At 44.5% G+C, this 20,349-nt stretch overlaps 1 protein-coding gene across 6 annotated transcripts in view; it reads right to left on the reverse strand.

Annotated features, from left to right (window-relative positions):
• Positions 1 to 20,349, reverse strand: part of pam (peptidylglycine alpha-amidating monooxygenase) — a 53,259-nt gene that overhangs the window by 22,006 nt on the left and 10,904 nt on the right. For 5 of the 6 annotated variants that reach the window (XM_023796396.2, XM_023796393.2, XM_023796398.2 and 2 more), the window contains exons 2-14: positions 18,261 to 18,844; positions 17,498 to 17,618; positions 15,178 to 15,235; positions 12,012 to 12,099; positions 10,260 to 10,351; positions 10,020 to 10,103; positions 8,362 to 8,410; positions 5,606 to 5,673; positions 4,705 to 4,785; positions 4,512 to 4,588; positions 1,793 to 1,896; positions 613 to 806; positions 332 to 388 (exon numbers count right to left, since the gene is read on the reverse strand). In XM_023796396.2, the coding sequence (XP_023652164.2) occupies positions 332 to 388; positions 613 to 806; positions 1,793 to 1,896; positions 4,512 to 4,588; positions 4,705 to 4,785; positions 5,606 to 5,673; positions 8,362 to 8,410; positions 10,020 to 10,103; positions 10,260 to 10,351; positions 12,012 to 12,099; positions 15,178 to 15,235; positions 17,498 to 17,618; positions 18,261 to 18,352 (1,165 nt within the window). In that variant the 5' untranslated portion in view covers positions 18,353 to 18,844. The remainder of the gene's footprint in view (positions 1 to 331; positions 389 to 612; positions 807 to 1,792; positions 1,897 to 4,511; positions 4,589 to 4,704; positions 4,786 to 5,605; positions 5,674 to 8,361; positions 8,411 to 10,019; positions 10,104 to 10,259; positions 10,352 to 12,011; positions 12,100 to 15,177; positions 15,236 to 17,497; positions 17,619 to 18,260; positions 18,845 to 20,349) is intronic. The other variant, XM_072714804.1, reaches the window with a different exon arrangement.

A 20,349-nucleotide genomic window follows, 5' to 3' on the forward strand; every position in this document is an offset into this window, starting at 1 on the left:
TTACACTACACATCAGCACTGCTCAATGTCACTTTCAATCAACATCTTCCCCCATGTCTGCTTCTTTAAACAGCCCCCGCATTCCACCGCGTTCCACCCCTCCCTTGACTTTAATCTCCCTTCATCCCTCCTTCCGTTTTAAGTTCCCGTGGTGCCTATCTGGCGCTGGTGCTCCGTCCCACGCTCCCGGTGGCATCCCGCGGTGAAGGCCACAGCACCGAGCGGACTTCGACACTTACACGTTCTCCGAAGGGGAGCACAGAAATGCCAAGATGAAACCGCCTCCGTCACACTCTGTTATTACGCTCTGCAGCTTTCAAGGACAACTCACCCTGGTCCAAACCGGCTTCCTCTTCCCTCTGCTGTAGATTGGCGCCATCGTGAAAATCTTTGAAACGCGACAAAAAAAAAAAAAAAAAAAAAAACACTACAGTCTCGATTATATAACAGGCAAAACCTTATAATCTAAAGTCCTGAATCATACAGGGCAGGGTGTAAACAAAACCTGTGATATTTCAAAGTAGCTACCAGCAAGTCTTGAAAGAATGTAAACCTGAGCCGGATCTCACGTGTGAAGAAAACGAGACAGGAGGCCAGAGGTTTACGTTCTACCTGTATGGTGTCCATGGGCCTGCATCACCATCATCATCTCAGGACTCACAGGGATGGGGATATTGGCCTCTTTGGGGATATTTCTGAACAGGTCATTTTCCTCATCATCTATGCAGTTCATGTAGGGGACGGCGTGCTTGCTGTCCATGTAGTACATGATGTAAAAGTTACACATCTCGTCCTCTGAGGTGCCCCTGCAGACACACAGATCATACCATATGAACGAGTGGTGAGCACGGTAATTAAGGACGCAAAGGCAAGGCAGACAGGTGTCCCTGGAAAGCTTGAACAGAATGGGAAGAGGGAAGCATTCATCCTTTAAGGCTCCGAGCCTCATTGTGTGGTGCAGAAGGGTTGCAGCAAAAGGTGTCTTTCAGTTATCAGTGTTTCGGTGCAGATCGGGGTTGGGAGTGTGTGTGTGTGTGTGTGGGGCAGGGACAGAGATGCGTCAGCCCGGCCTGAGGCTGTAGTGTCACACAGCAGTCACTCCCCATGGTAACCAGGATAGCACGGTACGCATGCACACGCACACGCACACATACATACATGTGGGTGGGCGGCCAGCTCAGAATGACACAAAGATTCCCCTAGAGACCTCCTGGAACTAGACTCCGCGCTCAATGGCACTTCTCCTTTCCTGTGCAGGAGGCTCACGCGGTGCGTGAGACAAGCGAGGGAGCGGGGTGGGGGTGTTTTAGAGACACGGGCACCCTCACCTAACAGTCACGCACCACGATGGCACGCTCCTTCAAATCTGACACCGTGCAGGTGGAATAACCAGACGATTCGCAGACAGGCCATCAGTCATGCCTCGATTCCCGCTAGAATGTCATCCACGCTTCTTCGAGAACATCGCAGTTGAATCCCCCACACGTCACAGACAGCACACAAACCTCGTTGTCCGTGATGAATCCATGCGTTCACCACAGAACCGCTGCGTGTCCAGAATATGTGCTTCCTGTTTTACATACATTAACTCGGCCATTTCATTCTGTGACAGGATGGCCAGTAATAAAATGGCACCAAGGGTTTTACCCCTTTGCAAGTCTAATTTGCAGGATTAAAGAGGGGTGGCCACGCCTTTACCTTCCTCCCTAAAGAGCTGGAAAATACAGGACAGGTTTTTACATCGACTGTTTCCTTTCACAATGACAGATAATCAGAAGAACAGGGAACTCACCCAATGGTGGTGACAGAGGTCTTCCCCTCCCCCGTAAACACGCATCTGGCTGCCAGCGTGTCTCCATACAGGACCTCCACAGCATTGGCCGCCGGGTAGAAAGCCTGAATGGGGGGAGAGCATCACTCGGAGACGAGCCAGACACTCAGAAGTGCACACACACACACACACACACACACGCTGCAAACTATTTTAGGCGAAGGACAAAAGAAAACAAGCTCCATCAAGCTCTATCAAAGCTCCATGCAGAACAGTTCATCCAGGTCTTTATCTAGAAAAGTGTTTCCCAAACCAGTCCTCAGGGACCCCCAGAGTGTCCACATATTTGCTCCCTCCCAGCTCACACTGGTACCAGGTACTCTGTGTTCCTAATTGGCTAGGAGCTGGGAGGGAGCAAAAATGTGGACTGTGCCCAAGGACAGGATTGGGAAATACTGGTGACCCTTTAGGTCTAAGTCAGGATGAGCATTATTACATGGGCCACACAGGAACATTGGAATGCTTGCCATCTCACTCCCCAAGACATTTACATGTGAGAGTGAAGCTTGGGGTCTTAGCGCAGGGTCAGCCATTTATCCGGCACCCCTGCTGCATTTTTCAAAAGGTTAAGGGCCTTGCTCAGTGGCCCAAGGGTGATGTGACTATTCTACCGAGCATGGGATTGGAGTTTGCAAACTTCCAATCACAGTCACAGAGGCCCAACCTGCTGAGCCACAGGAGAATCACATCCCCTGCTCTGCATGTGTTGAGTGCATGCTCTCCACATGTCATGGGGGATTCCTCCAATAGACATACTGTCAGGCTAATTAGCTTCTCTAATCGGCCAATAGTATATAACTGTGCATAAGCCCTACAATGGACTGGCATCCCGGGTGTCCCCCTGCCCTGCACTGTCTGGGATGCACTCCAGCTCCCCGGGAGATCAGGATTAACAGTTGGAAGATGGATGGAGCATCAGTATGCATTTAATGATCACCAGTGGATTAAAAAAAAAAAAAAAAAAAACACAAAGCGCTATTCAGTGAACGATGTACTACAGCATACTTCAAAAGCATGAGGAATCCTAATAACAGGCAACTTTGCGGTAATGAACTTCAGTCCCCGATGACAAAGCCGATGTTGAGTTAACGTGGGTAGAACTCTACCATACATGGCTACACAGTACGTATCTCTCACACAGTCATCTAATTGCTTGCCAGCCAGTTTAAAAAACATTCAACACTTCTGAACACAAATGAACACAACTGGCATGCTTCAGAAAATTTAAAAGCAGGAGAAGCATACATTTATTCAGAGGTTAGCATAAAATAGCACCAGAACCAGTGACTTTTTCATGCGGAATGAAAGAAAAAGGGGCGAATCATTAAAACCTGCAGAATGGACCCCAAAGATGCGAGTGATGTGACCACCATTTAAACAAGGGGGTAATGGCCTTTCCACAATGTGTGAGAAGCTATGCTGAAGGTCCTGCTCTATTATACATGAGCAATGAAAGATTTAATTAAAGAACTCAACAATTAAACATCCATCCATCTTCAGATAATCAAATTTGGTTAGTCTGATTTCTTCAAACCAGCCGTTTTCTGTCTTGTCTGACAGTTAAACAGTGACGACCGCAAGTGTGTGGTGTGCATGCCTCTGTGTGTGTGTGTGTGTGTGAGAGAGAGACAAATTTAGTAAGGGATCCCAAAATAGCTCTCGACACGACTGTGTCGAAGAGGTGAACAGGTGAAGATGACAGTGAACACAGTGATAACCGCTAAACCACCCTGAGCCGCCGAATTCCCTGGCACGCTCCTACGTCACATGACCCCAGAATCATTAAGCCCCTGCTCGACTGACAGCGTGAGTCAGGGACTAACAGGGAAAAAGGGCCCGTTCGTGTTGATGATCTGTCCAATGGCCTTATGTGTGGGACGAAGCGGGGCAAAAGCTCTGGTCTCCTCCCTCCTAGAGTCACCGGGCTCTGCATCACGCAGAGATTGCAGCCCCCCCGCATCCCCTGTTAATTTCACCCCTTGCCCTTTGATGGCACCACACCTGACAGTCTCACAGGTTTCAGTTTAGCAAAAATCCCTTTCCTGTCCCCTGACACCCATCTTATCACGCTTTTCTAATTTGGACTGGACAGACCCCGTTTTCTTCTTATACTACAGGGGGCGCTGTGGGGCTCATCAGGATAGGCCTCTGTGCCTGTGATTCGAAGGTCGCCGGTTCAAGACCCATGCGCAGCTGAGTAGCCACTGCTCCATGGACGCTTGAGCAAGACCCTAACCCCCCCCCCAAAAAATGCTCCCGGGGCACTGGATGGACAACTAACCCTGCGTAGGACTCCAAGCTTTACTCTGAACTCTGTGTGTAGGTTTTTTTTTTTTTTTTTTTTAAATAAAAAATACAAATAATAAAGCCTCACTGCAGCATGTAGCTTTGTTTTTTTTTTTTTTAACACAGTTGCAGTGAGCAGTGTAAGTGATCCGACTCCACAGATGTCGCTCACATGGCCTGTCTGCTGCTCACTTGTCTGAAACAGGACTAGAAAAAGCTTTTTTTCTTTTAAATAAAACACTGAGATTCTCAGGCCTCTTGGATCTCCACCAGAACTTGTATCAACTCTGCCAGAAAGTTAACTCAAAGTTTGCCAAAAGTCAACAGGATTGCACGTTTTAATTTTCAGCAGAATTTGTACAAAAGAAGCATTTCTCAGAAAGTAGCTTATTACCTGTGGCAGCTGCGGAGACTGTCGGCCAATCAGAGTCCACTTTCCATCGCGAACTCGGTAGCCACTGACGACTTTCCCTGTGACAAACGATCAGACGGCAGCTTGTGAGACTGGGCTGTCATGCTCAGGATATCGTTGCCTTTGATCGGAAAGACAACACCCACCAAGGAGGGAATAACTCGGCCACTCTCACCTAATCGATGCGTATGTGTCCTGAAGGCAAACGGGTACATGGGATATGATCTGTAGGGGCAGGCGATGTCAGCATTCGTCACTGCAAACAAAGAAAAGGGACTGAACGTTGCCTGGGGGGGGGGGGGGGGGGGGGGGAGCAGCGCTCAAAGTTCTCAAATCAATAGTTTGATCAACTTTTGCACGCAATGGATCATCGAAAGAAGCCATTTCTCAGGCAAATGCAGGAAAACGATAAATCTCAACATGGAGTCAGTCAGAGGAGTAGTAAGTAAGCTGTCTGGTTAAGCTCCAAAACGAAAAGGCGAGGGCCATCGAAGCTCACCCCACGAAGTCGAGACCAAACAAAAACCTTTTCATCCTCTTATTGTGATAACGCCTAAATGAGAAAATAGATTCCACTGCTGCATTATAGCTATGACCATTTAAAGGGTTTAGCTAAATCCCTGAGGAAAACAGACACCTGAGACTGGGCCTGCAATATTACTTCACTGTAACTTAATTTAATAACTGTAATTGCTGGGACATTTTCATTTCTGTCCCCTACTTCTATCTGCGCAGAAATGTCTGCTTGTGTGTAATTACCCACTTAATGCCAAACAGGCTGAACTGATATGCCTGTTATACAGTAAAACAAAGGTAGTGTCACCATGGAATATGTGTGGATTAGTAGAATGCACTAAACACATTAATACAAGTGAAAACAAAACAGTGGTGAAATAGGCTCGTCACTGGCATTGACGTCACGGCCATTCCAAAGACACAAATGAAGGTGTAATGAAATTCAGCCCTCGAGCCTGAACTCCAAATCCAGACCGGACCCATCTGCATCATCTTCACTTCCGGCACTTTCCATTCTCCCTTGTGTCCCCCGGGGCCTGAAGTGAGGTCTGGCCGCTCACCTTTTTTCCCTGGTGGGATCTTTGTGTTCATAGACATCATGAGGTATATGCCAGCAATGAAGGGCTGCCTGCGGATGAAGAGGACAGGCAGTCGTCTGTGAGCGCGTGACAGAAAAGTCACATGGGCACGATGGCAGCTCCAAGGCCTGACAGCTTGTTCGATTCAGTGGAACAAACAAGGACGCCGACACGAGTGGTAACATCCCTAACGACGACGGCAACAAAGGCCAGCTTGCCCCAGGGTGGGTCCATTCTCCAAAAGCAAAGAGGGATTTAATCTGCCGTTTATTTATTTATGTGCTGTCCTGTGCTGTGCACCAGTGAGCTACTGGACTGCTGAATCGGCTATGTCATTAGGGAAAAATGCACGTCAATAACTGCAGGCCCATCGATAGCGACATGGCGGATGGATTAATCTCCATCCCGACTACTTAGTGGAAGCTGTGCGTTTTAGTGATCATGCTGATGAGTCATTAGTGAAAGGAAACGTCTGCCTCTTGCCCAAGGATGTTTTTTTTTTCCCATATAAAACTTTCACATCACATAGCTTTCCATACAAAAGTTGTACAAACCGGCAAAAAAAAGAAATCCTTGAAGCCATTATTGCATATTGACCCTGAGATCAAATATAAGGTGGCACCCCCCCCCCCCATTCAGGTGATGAATGCCTTTCTGGTTCCTTTTCACACTGCTGATCTCTCATCACACTGACCTTCAAGATGACTACCTTTTCCTGAAAAATGCATTTGTACCCAATTTAAAGATACAGAGAATCAACCGAATGTGAGCATTCTGCAACAAGTGTTTGTGACTCTCGGTATATTTTATTTCTCTAGTTGGAACCTAGTCTCCTGGCATTTTGATTTGAACATTTTTCCTGTTCGGTTCTTGTAATGTTTAGAGTACTATAATTGACCCAATGCTAAACTGCACTTGGTCACTCATTAGAAGTTCAACAGAGCTGCATTATGGGTAGTTGGCTCTTGAGATGCTTATTATTCTCATATGTCACTTTAGAGAAAAGCATCTGCTAAAAAAAAAAAAAAAAAAAAAATGTAAGAAGGTCAGCTCCATAGAATTTCCAGTTTTGTCTTGTTTTATCACCATTAAAACTAGGATGACTTCTCCACCCACCAACTAAGCATAGCATACTGCTATTTAGCAGCTGCATTACTCACAAAAACTAAAGAGATTCCACCCACAGACAAGTTAATCAAACAGCGATAAAACTTCCTAGAAGTTAAAAATGGGTTGGAAATGAGTTATTTCCTGTGGGCCCACATCTGCTTAATGTTTAAATCTGAAACATTAAATGTCAATGAATCACCACTCCATTTCATGCATAGATACCACACCTTTGTTTAAACACTGAAATGGGACGAAATATGCATCAAAATCGTTTGTGCATTTTTTGCTGGTCTACTGTTGTAGGTGGGACTTGATTAAAGCCTCACTGAGAATACCACTGCTAGTCAGAATTTAAAACCCAATTAAATACAAGAGTGAGATAAGCAATACAGAGGCAATCACTCATGATATACAAAGAGACTGTGAAACGCAAAAGACTCTGGTCATCCATTACAAAAACAGAGTAATCTGTCGTTAACCTGCGATGCTGGAAAGTCAGAATGAAGCAAGAGGCAAATAATATAAAATCATCTGTTTAAAGACAAACAAAACAGTGACTGATGCTTTTTTTATGATGTTTTTTCCTTAGCTATTCCCAGCTACTCCCAACAGGGATGCTAAAGGTTTAGGTGCACATAGCTAGATGTTTATTGCATCAAACTGCACTCACTCTCCTTCCCAATATTTAATAGCCATTTATTTTCACTGAGCAGCTATATCTTTGCAAACAATACTAAGAGGAAACGGGTCATAATGCTTTAAGCAGTGCTGATCAAAATTTCAGCTTGGGAGTATAGCTTTCAACATATCCACTTCTCAACATGTCTAAAATGACAGACATTAGTATATCGAGGTGTTGCAGCCATACCCGTCTTATCATTCTGAAGCAGATCCTATCCTATGTCGGCGATTTTGATGTTGCGATTGCTGTCACAATAAGGCATTAAAGATGGCATCATTACATACTGTACCTCAGGAAATCACTCTATACTTGATGTGTTGTCGAGGAAAAGATGTAGGGCATCTTGGATTAATCATGTTCATGATCTATACTTATACACATTAAAAAAGATGACAAAATCTACCTTCATGTTTGGGCAGGATTACGCCTAACACTGTCCAGAATACACTGGGTCTTTTCCAGAAATGTCCTATTAAATAACGCAAGTAGTGGGCTGCAAAGTTTCTACCTGATTGCTAGGCTGTCATGTGTAGATAATCAATTCTATTTTCTATTCGTTTTAACCGACAGCCTGCACTCCACTGTGTTGTAACAAGTCAGAGTATCCGTGCATTTGAATCTCCAGTGTTCTGGTCAGAAGGCCAACCAGCACACCGAAACGCTGCCGAGTATTGACTGCAAATTCAAAATTACATCATAACTGTTACTTCGGAACAGGAAGTCACAGGTTCCTCTCTGAAGGTAAAACAAATGTTGCTACTGGGCATAAAGGTCTTAATATCATTCAAGGCCACATGGGAATTGTGTTTGCTTAACCCATTTAACCATTAATACAAAACATATAATGTTCCAGAACCTTTAGAAGCACATGGGCAACATTTCCTTTGAATATTTTACATTTCCTAAGACAAACATGAAAGGAAGCGAACATTTGCCAGATACTTACGGTTTGGAAGTCATTTTCAAGGTCACACCCGAGCAGTCTCTATGGCCGTCTGAAAGGATTGTTGCAGAGTTGCACAAAATTAGATGATGGTTTTCATTTATGTACAATGAGCTAACCTTTGCAAAAGACTTAAGATGTCAAAGATATTCACATGGGCAAAGAAAATCAATGAAAATCAAGTTCGTTATTTAGACTGCCAGTGACAGTACCACGTACCCTTCAGAGTGAATTTGGGTAGGTGTGATAACCCAGATGTACAGATCTAAATCTTGCAGATATAAAAATTCTTTGAAATAACCAAGCTTGCACAGGGAGGCGAAAAAATATCCCCCCCGCCCCGGTCTTCCCGACAGTAAGTGCATTTACTGGAAGGGCTATTACCCATAATTTATAAACGCGACACCAAAGATTGCCCAGTTAATCGAGTGCAGTGCTGTACACGGTATCAAGTATGATTTAAGAATTTAAATAAAGCAGGTTTTTTCATTAATTTTTTACTGCGGCGCCCTTCAACACGTTTGGCTCATTACAGCTTAGTGCTGTTATTATTTTAGACATACTATAATAAACTTGATATGCATAAATCTTTTACATACGTCCTGGCAAAGGTCACGAGGGGCTTGGTGCTTATCCCAGGCAACATAAGGCACAAGGCTGGCATGTCAGTCCATCGCAGGGCACATACATTCAATCACGTATGACACCAATTAGCCAACTGCAGTCTTTGGACTGCGTGAGGAAACCCGGCCAACATGTGAAGAACATGCAAACTCCACACGCACAGAGCAGAGCGATGGCGGAACTCAAAACGCCAACGCTGGAGGCATGGGGCAGCAGTGATACCCATTGAGCCGCCTTGCCACCCCAAACGTTCATTATTCCCATCATATATCACATTTCTCACGCGGTTACCTGGTCATAAAGGATCCCACACCAGCACTCAGGCCGTCCCATAAATCAGTCTGATTCCGCTTAATTAGCAGGAGCTGAGCACCAGGCAGACCTGGTATATTTTAGGGTTCTTGAATTAACGCCAAAGGGGGCAGCTGGTATCGAAAGGAGTCGACACCCCCTCAAAAGATGGCATCCTAGGCAGCGGCCTGTGTCATCCAAAGGGGTCGACCGGCCCCACCTGCATTCCTCTTCACTTTCTCCCAAAACATGGGCTAACACCCCACCGCCTCTTCTCGGGGCCACAGTTCAGCTGCCCCGCCGATGGCACGCTCAGCGGCCCCATGGGGGCGCCCTCCGCACGTGCCGCGAATAACACTGGCTGGGCCGCTCCTTAAGTCAGTCGCTGAAATGGAACGGTGGCTGAGGGATTTCAGCTGGGGAGTTGGGCACCTGCTCCTGCGCATTTCTGTTCCCACGTATGGCCCATCGACGCCTGAGCTAGGTGGGCTCAGAGCGCCCACTACTGGACGAGGCGAGACCCTGCCTGCATACACTAGTAATTACTCAAATAAATCCTAATGAATCATACAAGCTCCTTAATTACCAACAAAAGGGGCTCCAAAGGTCACAAACCTGCAAAGTTTCAGAAATAACGACCCGTGCCTTTTATTTCTCTGCAACGTACATTCTATACAAATCATTACAGCCGGACACTGGCAGCAATTTCAAACTCATGAATGGTTTTTCTTATGTTAAAAGCTCACCTCTGAAAGCACTGACATCCCCATAGTGCATCTGCAGCACGAAGTGAGTAATTGTCGTGTCTCCTCCGACTTTAAAGCCGACGTCTACGGAAATGAGATTGGGGAGGACTTCATTAAAACGCCAAAGGGGGTCCCTCCACTAGCAGCAGGACACAGCAGCACAATTCATAAGCACCGAAACATGAACGACACCCCCCTCCCTGCAATTCTCCAAAGGCCCCACCCTGAAGGAGAAGCTACCTTTGGGCAACCTGGTGGGCGGGGCATTCCGTGCCCAGGCGTAGATGATCTTGGGGTCGTGAACACAAGGCCCCTGCTCTGTCCCACAGTCCCTGATAGGGCAGAGAAAAAGAGGAAGCATGGGATACTGAGCTGTTCGCACTCATTTCCATACAAGAGAGACACTAACAATCACATCAAGATAATAAAGTGTGCTAGGCCTGGTAACAATAACTGATGCATTATAATAAACAGCGCGGTCAGCAGAAAGCTCCTTCCCGCAGATCTAAATCATTCAGGGCGGCCAAAAAGCGGCGCGGCCCCCAAAAACGATTTACCATCTTCCACGGCTCTTGGCTGATTCTAACACCATTCATCCTCCATGCAGGGACTCATTCCTCAGCACAACATGCAGCCTCGCCAAACTGAACAGGGGCTTCCTGACACCTCTGCGTCGAGGATTAATAATCAGTGCTTTCAATTTGTACCCCATGTATCCAGTAACACTCGGCACTTGAGAATAAATTAAAGCACAATAAACCGCGAGCCCAAGTAAACAACACACAGAAACTGCAACACAAAATTCTGGTGTTCTTTTTGATATCCATTCTTGTTATTTTCAGGACCCTCCTGAATGGTAGATACACGACCTGGCCTACTTTCACACCTCCTTTCAATTAAACCTCAAGAGCTTCTATATTTTCAACGTTTTTAGACTTAAAAATAATTGAAATTTTAAAAATTCTGAGCAGCATTCAAACATTTTTTTGTTGGGTCAGATACACAGAGAATTTGGCCTGGCACAGTTAACATGACAGCGTGCTGAATGGCTAGTGTCCTTAAAAATCTATGGGACAGAAACCAAACAGCAAACTGTTTTAATAACAGATGTGCCAGTCAGCAGCTGTGTTTAAATGGTATGGAATCCTAAGGATTTCCCAGATTACAAATAAGACTTCATATCATTATGTGTATGTGCATGAGTGCAGTGTGTGCATTTCTTTTGTGGAGTACAATTAGCTAAAGTGCTAACACTAGAACTATTTTATAAATATGAAATGCCTCTGTGATACCTGATCTTCACACTAAAATGGAGCAGGACTGAAGTGGTAACAGGCCCTTAAAGAATGAAGCACACCCAGGGCTCAAACAATGTGACTAGTCAAACCGTCTTTGTCTACTTCATCACAAAGCCCGAGGAGAAGAATGTGGAGGGAAAAAAAAAGATCCCAGGGGTCAGCTTTGTGAATCCCCGTTGTCTAGGTGGCAGCAGTTGCTATAGTAACAGGCAAGTTTATTACTGAACGTATGATGGAAGCTCTTTCTGGGCTTGACAGAAAACAGTCATCCAGTGAATTAGCCAGCTTAATAACACAAATGACGGCCACAGTACTCCTCAGCGCAAAAAACACACCAATTAAATTGCTAAATCTGACTTCAAAAGAAACACTGCTCGACTGAAATTGAATTTTCATTTGATTAATTATTTGAATATGTTTCAGAATATGCTTAAAACAGAAGTCTGAAATCCTATGTCTTGGTAGAATGCAATTCAGAAATAATGCAGTATGTTTGGTTAAAAAAAAAAAAACTCGAGGAAAAGAAGTTTAGACAAAAAAAGATTGATAATTTAGAGAAAGGTGTTTGAAGATAGTAAGCGGGTCAAAACATATAGAATGGAATTGAGTTGATGCGTACACGTAGATTAGCATACATTCACAGAACGACGATACATCGCAGGATGGCAGATCGGTGCTCCACTTGTTGACCTACCAGTACGAGTCGGTGGATGAGGGGGCGCTGCAGCCGTACAGGAGCATGTGGTGTGTGGTGTCCATGCTGGCGTGTGGCACAAAGTCCACTAGGGAGATCGGGGGTGGGGGGGGGGGGGGGGGGGGGGGTGTACAGAAATCTTATTCAAACCAACTCTGCTCACTGATACATGAAGATAACGTGCAGGAAGCCAGATAAATATTTGACATCACCTCACAAAGAACACACGCACGCATTCAACATATTTTCCATGAGGGTGCAACACAGGTCCCCCAGAGCTGCAGTGATGCAAGTTTCAGAGAATACATTTTAATTAAAACCTAATTCACTATCCAAATGATGACTTCAATGAAGCAATTAGCAGCTAAGCCAGAGTGACAGCGCGCACAGCCCATAGTAAGCAAGGAGCCAGGTCAGCCACACTGGAATCCCCCACGACCCACAACAGCAAAGGAGCTGGGCTCGCACACAAGCCAAAGCGCACAGATTTGTCTGACCAGGAAAATGGGCACCGCGGGTTTTCAGCGCATCTCTGAATCCGGCAAGGGGTGCCGTCGACAGTCGATGGCATTTCCATATCAAAGTGATCGGCACCTACAGGGCCGTGTGCTCGTTCCCAGAATATCTAATGGGAAAAATGAATAATGCAGGTGGCTTCCTGAGTCTGGCAGGGACAGCGGTGGTGGGGGGGGGGGGGCGGCTCCATATGCATCACCAGACTGAGTAAGATGTGTACACGGGGGGAGGCCTGCACCACTTCCGCTCCCAGGTGCCCTTGCGAATGCAGCTCATCCATACTGGGCCAGGCCTGGAAAACGTTTTGCTCAAGAAAAGCGAACTCACCAGAGATCCTCCTGCGCTACAACACATAACAGGGCATTAATTATAGCAAGGCAGAGCTTGCGTATCAGAGTCGAACACAAGAGTCGTTAGGGCATGAGACACTCCAGTGAGAGGACCCCGTGGTCCTGAGGCAGCTCAGTTCCGTCCTTCAGGCAACATCAATAACTCGTTTCATCCCCACAGTGGATGCGACTCTCCTTTAACCGAATGAGTCAGTGCAGTAACATCTATAATCCTGCGGCGTGATCAAAAGACCTTCGCAGCTCAATTACAGAGCGATTTAGCCCATCGCTAGCTACCGTCGAGTATTTCTGAGCAGCGGCAAATTAGGGGCCCCCATTGCAGGTGACAAGCAAAAAGTTACTTGCTCAAAGCCGACGACCCGCCCATGAGAAAAGCCTTTCCGTGCCACAGAGATGAAACACAGGTAGTGTTTATTCAGCTAAAGGTGCATAAACAATACGTGCTTGTATGTACACGCTTCGCCTCGTTATGTATAGGCTGCGAGGGGACTTTGAATAATTAATTAAAGCTGAAAACAAATCAAACACCTACGTCGGCTTAACCGAAATCATCCCCAGAGTAAGTAATTTACAGAACTGATCAAAATGTGCCTTTAGCCCAGGAATAACAGTACCTTTCAATGTGCTATTTGCCATATCCCCAATGCGCTCACAAAATAATTACCTTGGACATGTAAAACATTCCTGGATTTCATTTTTTTTTAAGACCTACTTAGACTGCTAAAATTATCCTGAATATATCGTTGTTATCACTGATACTAATGATAACACTGATAAGGTTAATGATACACCTCGTTAATAAAACTCTGAGCGATAAATATCATCCATCTCTGCTCAAAATCGCCGAGGCCAGGGGGCAACTCTGGCAGAGCAGGTGCAGCCCTGCCGGCCGTGACGCCAGCGGGCAGAAGACAGGCAGACGGCTGCGGCGGCTGCCGGTGCTGGATGGCATCCCCGCAGCGGATGTCAGGGAGCCGGGCGTGACAGATGGCGCCCACTCTGACGAACAAATGCGGGGAACACGCAGAGGCTCCCCGGTGCACACTTCCGCACAGGCATGCTAGTGGAACGCTGAGCACGGATATGAATAAACAGTAATAAAAAACAAATAAAGAATTCCACATCGACTACATCATGCGAGCAAGAAATGGCAACAGGACATTCATCCATCCATCCATATGAGCAGTCATCCATTTTCCTACCACTTTCAGAGTCAGAGCAGTAACAGTACAGTTAAATGAAAATATACATGTTTAAAAACTCTTTTAAAAAAAGTACTAATTTTCTCTGAAACAAATTGCCTTTTGCTGTGGGCCAAAGAGGATTGTTTGCTTTTCTATTTAGCTATTTCAGTAGGCTAACAAGATTGGGGGAATCTCTGTACAAAGTGCCATATGTGTATTTGTGCCGATTGCTAACTAATACACCGGTGCTGTTTAACCATGTTGGCTGTGTTTGCTGGGTGGATTACAAGGCTATGTGCTGCACTATGTTTTCTAATCCAAATGATGACAAGCAGAGAAGGCAACAGAAATATTCCTCTTATCTTTGGGGATTCGCATATTTTTATTAGCTATTCCACGCCGCCGAGTCGCAAATGCTTTGATAGAGGAGCAGCACCGTCTCCTCTTTAAACATTTGCAAATAAACACCTCTGAGGAATTTATTTTCATACAACTCATTGAAGGAAGTAGTTTCAGGTGCTGTTTTAGTAGAAGCTTACAGGGAAGTGAATGGGAGAATCTCGCCTCATCTCACAACCTGAAATGACATCTGACAATTGTCTCCTTCACGCGACCAGTGATGGGTGGTGGCTTGGACAAAGTTTCAGAAAAGGGAGATGGACCAATTTTTGCACCCATGTTGAACTAAAGATCGCTGGCTTATTTTTTTTCCCCCCATTAGCTAAAGTCCTTCCATCCACAGCTACAAAAATCTCTAAAACAAAATGGAGAACTTGGCCAGAATCATTGTATGATAGTTGATGCCTACAGTTGTAGTCTTCGGATGATGCAAATCCAAATCCAAATGGACACTGACACCAAGAAATAGTTTGGCATTTCAGAATCGCAACGCATTCTTGGAACGCTTTATTAATGGCCATCATTTCAACTCCAAAGTGTATAGATACTGGCAGGCTCACTGAAGCCGTATGCTAGGAATTATAATTGCTGATAGGCTCTATCGAGCCTTATGCTGAGGCTTGCAGACATCGACAGGCCTCAAGCTACCCTGCTGAGCAGCTCACACACTCATCCCCACATTGACAAACAAACATTATGGTTATCACGGCTACTCACCTATGTAGGACTCCCTCTCTCTGGGCACCTGAACGGCCACGCACAAGTAGGCCTCGGACTGTGAAAACACAAACGCACCATTAAACTCTCGTGCTCATATTTCACAGGGACAGTTAGCAGTAAGTGGGCATGTGAGTTTATCTTTTCAACCTCTCCACTGAGCATAGGCGAGGCACTGCAGGAGGCCACTGACCTGGAGTGTTACATTTACTTTCTTTTCTTTTACTGCCGTGTTTGTTCCACATTTGTAGCTACCTATGGGCTGTCACAAGTCAAAGTATATACTGCTTCCGTAAGGACAACACAAAGGCTCCTTAACGAGCTTGTCTGCACGTTCAGCAGATGTGACGTCTGGAGGCACGGCTTCTCAACCGCTCTTGTCATTACAAAACCCAGAGGGACAAGTCATAAGGCAAAATTGCACGATAATGAAGGTGTTTTTTTTGTGGGAAACACTGACAAATGTGACCACATTAATGTCATGAAGGATTCACTGTAAGCTTTGTCTGGTCAGGGATCGCCTTCTTACAATGACGTTGTTTGACAAACTCTGAAGAAACACACAATGTAGGTCTGGTGAGTAAATTCACAGATTTGACATTCACTGCAATGTGTCTGGATCCGTCTTCAAAACAAGGAGTCAACTCCTATTTTGGCAGCCATAACGGAGTACACTTCTAAGAAACATGACAAGAAATCATTTAGCAATGGCTGAGGGCTTTCAGTTGCCATGTAGTGGTTATGAACATGATCAATCTGACTGGTCTAAATTTTCCATTACAATCATGGCATCCAACTGGGGAACTATAGTTAGATATCTATTAAGTAACAGCGGCATTAGGTTGTTAACAATGAACTGGCAAGGGCTTGCAAATGAAATGCAATGTAGACAGACATCTTAAAGTTAATATGAAGTATGTAATATCATCATTATTACTAGTACATCAACTATGTCGTAAAATATTTTAGAGGATTTACTTGCAATCCTTAAATTTAATGAAATTGTATCAAATTTATCAAACCATCACCAAGTTCTTAAAATACCAGAACTGCATAATGTAACATGTACAAACTGAACATTGCCAAGATGATCTGAATTTTAAATACCAAATTTTAATATTATTTTCGTCCATCGTCCATTATAGTGTCTAGGATGAGTGCTGAAGATTCAGATTGGCTACCATTTTGTGCCCATTACTCAGGGGTCTTGCAGTGACCAGACTACCAACACCACACAATCAAACTCCAATCCTCATGCAACATTTCTTCAACATACAGTCCTATACCTAATCTTTCACATGCAGGTAAATTAATAAAAACAATCCTATTAGAGATTTGAGAAAAATTACACAAATCATTGACAAATAGTCCATTCTTCTTGGGTATATCAAAAGCTTAAAAATTACACCACATCCAAATGAGTCAACAGATCGGTGAGAAGAAATTACGACATACTGTAGGGCTGAGGTGAAGGGTATTTTCCTAGGGTGCAACAACACAGTATTACTTAAGCTGGTCGGTAAAGCTCAAATCTTGTATTTTGGTGATGTTATGACTGTGTAATCCATTTAGCAAAGTTATCAGTGAAGGACTGCGATGAATCACTGGCAGATGACTCATAGACCTGCATGGAGAATAACAACAACTCGCCCTTCTTGAACTGCTCCTAACAACTTTCATAAACCGTGACCATCACAGATTCACAGGCTGGATCTTAATTTATGTAACATGTCCAGGCCCTCTTATCTCTCTCTACTCCTTTCAGGGTGGCCAGCTACTGTTTTCTCTGGCAGCAGAAAATCCTCTTTGGAGATCTATGCTTGCTGAGCCATAGAAACAATTAGATCTATCGGTAACAATGAGTCATGCCCTTCCTAATGATCAAATTATAAAACAATCAATCTGTACTGACACAGCGAGATGGACATAGACATCCTCGCCCTAACAAATGCTGCCAGGAAACAATGCAACGCTCAACGACATGATGATTCCTGTAAGACTCTCCTTATACCGCCCGACATGATTTCAGAAACTACAGTGAGTGCTTAAACAGTAAATGCCTCCTTGTGAATAAAATGACATATGCATGTTCTGGGAAGTTTAATATATGCAACAGGAATGTTTAAAATGAGCACTGAATTAATTAGCTACCTAATCCTGCACGCATTTACGTTGCATGTTTTCCTAAGTCATTTCCCACGTTTCTGTATCCGGCATTAATTAAGGCAGAGTATTTAAATAAAGGTTAAATGTGCGTGTTACACATCCGCCCGCCCACCTGCCCACCCTCCGCTGCTGGATGGGTTTCGGAGGGACTCACCACAGCTGGAATGACACCGGGCATGCGGATATCCATTGAGTAATTGTAGGCATTGGGCTGTGTGACGGGTTGCCAGGTCCTGGGGCAGTCATTAACACCAGCCCTCTCATTTTCCTGATACCTGCACGACGTACGGAGAAGCAAGATGAGAAGCTGAAAATGTCAGCCATTGCCCGACCCCAAGCTTACAGTGCATCTCGATTGCTTTAGTTAAATATGTAAAATCAACTGACAAAATTTTTTTTAAACATTACAAAATAATGTTTAGCCATTATCATTAAAACAAACACAACATTTATTTTAAACGGCCAAAAAATCTGAATGGATAAAAGTCTCAGCTCTAAGAATTACATATCTAATTTCAACATCAAGAATTTTTCATATTTATATAACAAAAAAATATGGAATATGTAGGAATGTAGGAAATGAAATTTTTTTCAAGAGATAGCCTGAACTGTTTCTACATCTTTCAATAAGGTAAAAACAAAGGTTAAAAAAACAAGGCACTTTAATTATTACATGTATTTACAAACAATATTGAATAGTTCAACATAAATTGCAGCTGTCGTTCAATTATATCCATTAGTTTTAACCTGATAGAAACTTTATTCAAAAAGTAGCTCTTGAACCAAATCCTGACAAAACAGGAGCGGATCCAAAAGGGCAAAAACCTTCAAAAGCTCCTGTATGCATTTCAGACAAACAAAACCTTCCATCTGCGAGGCACTTCATTAGCATTTAAAAACGACGTGTGGCGTCCTACCTTTTAATCCGGTAAAGTGGATTTCTGACAGCCAGGCTGCGGCTCTGACAGACGAGAGCGAGAATAACCGCGTAGCAAATTAGGACTCCCATACCGCCTGTGCTGCCGCTCGCCGAATTAGTGAGGAAGAAGGGGCCGCTGTGCACCTGAAGATGAGACGATCCGGGCAGCGGAAAGCGGCATTAATACAGCGCTGCGCCTTCAAAGGCTGCCGATCCGCTCTGCGTTCTCAGCCCGCCTCCAGTCCATCCACGGCGAGCGCGGGGCTGCCGAGTGCTTGTTTGCTCGTTCGGTCCGAGGGAAAGGAAGGAAAAAAATAAACTCCCCCTCTTCTTCTTTCCTCCCACCCCCTCCACTCCCGTCACAAGTGCCCGCACGCGCCGACTTCTGCCCGCTCGCAGACGTCCGGCGGCAGCTGTGGAGATGCCGCGTGACAGTCCGACCGCTAGACGCTGCCCAGGACTACTGCCATCGTAGGGCGCGCGAGGAGGCGGCGGATCTTGGAAATAAATAAATAAGCAGAAATCTGTGGATTATCGCTCCCTCGGCGTATCGCATTCACATCACCGCTCTTCATCCAGAACCTGGGAAAAAAAAACAGAAAGAAGCGGACATCCTAAGATCAGAGCTCCGGCGTCAGTTACCCCTCAGCAAATGCAAACTGAGGTTTTATTACATTCCTGTTATAACAGTTGACAAGCCATCCCACAACTGAACGCCAGTCCCATCCGTGCAATAAACGTCCAATGATTTCACCCCCCCACCATTCCTGGTTCTTTCATTAAAAATGTATAAATACAGTCTGCAGTGCAGCAAAACACATGGCAGCCATAATATTGAAATGAGAAGCTTGTTGGTGACACATGAAAGGAATGGGGAGGGGGGGGGGGTGTTAAAAAAATAAATAAAATAGGGCCTCAGATGATAGCAGTAATCCAATAAGAGCCTTTCACAGTAAAGAGGATTCCCCGCACGCGTCCAGGAAACATGACCGAATGGGGAAAATAATAATAATATTAATAGTAAAAGCAATAATACAAATACTCATTCTGCTGCAACGATCTTAGCTTGTTTAAGTTAAAAGCCAGCGAAGACATCGCCGCCTACGTGCTCAAAACCACCAGGCGCAATAACAACATTATATCCTAAACAAATTAATACTGCGAAAATGTCACACTTACAGAGAAGCTATACCCTCGTGTTGTGTTCGTACGAAATACAACCAACACAGCGTACCGGCTGCTTACCAAATAGCCTAAAGGCATTCCCTCAAAAACATTTTTTTTTTTTTTGATATATGACTATGATGTTACATCATTACCGTTGAAAGATAATAAAGTTGGAAATAGAAATGCAATATTTCATTACAGGAATAAATTCAATGGCAGAAACGACTTGTAAAATAGAAACGAGGGCCACAGTTAAATATATTTTTCACATCTGTCAAACTTCTTCACCTGGATCTTCTAGGTCATTCATCTTTTGAGTTACACCAGGTCTATTTCTGTTAGAAGTTACTCTGCTTCCTCACAAGGGCATCAATATAACATACTGATCAATAGAGAGGCACCGAATCCCTGTAAATCACCTGCAGCTTTTTTCGCTCACCAACTGCATCCCACATCTGTAAACATCGACACATTATGGTGTAAGGTCTCTAACTGTAACACCTGGTCATCTGTAACCAGGAGATACCTCAGCATAATATTCTTCTTGCAAGACAATGCACAAAACAATTAAGAAAAAACAAAACTATAACATAATCTGTACGTTTGGAAACACTCAGCATCTTCCATATAAATTCAACATGGATTTGATCCTTTACCCGTCACGCTCTCTGCATCAGAAAGTTCACAGCCTCTGCATCCCTGTTTCAGGCCAAGGAGAATCACAACCATAGTGCTGAACGAGCATGAAAATGGTGCTGTTTAATGTACTTGAAATTTTACCTCAGATATTTCCCTTCAGCACTCACAGCTATAACAGGAATTTTGAGTAAAGGCCATTTAAAAGACTGTACAGCCAAAATATTTGTGCAGACACACATATGGACAAACAACTTCATGTAAATAAAATGCACTACTAATAT

The sequence above is a fragment of the Paramormyrops kingsleyae genome, chromosome 7 (assembly GCF_048594095.1).
Source record: "Paramormyrops kingsleyae isolate MSU_618 chromosome 7, PKINGS_0.4, whole genome shotgun sequence".
Taxonomy (NCBI): domain Eukaryota; kingdom Metazoa; phylum Chordata; class Actinopteri; order Osteoglossiformes; family Mormyridae; genus Paramormyrops; species Paramormyrops kingsleyae.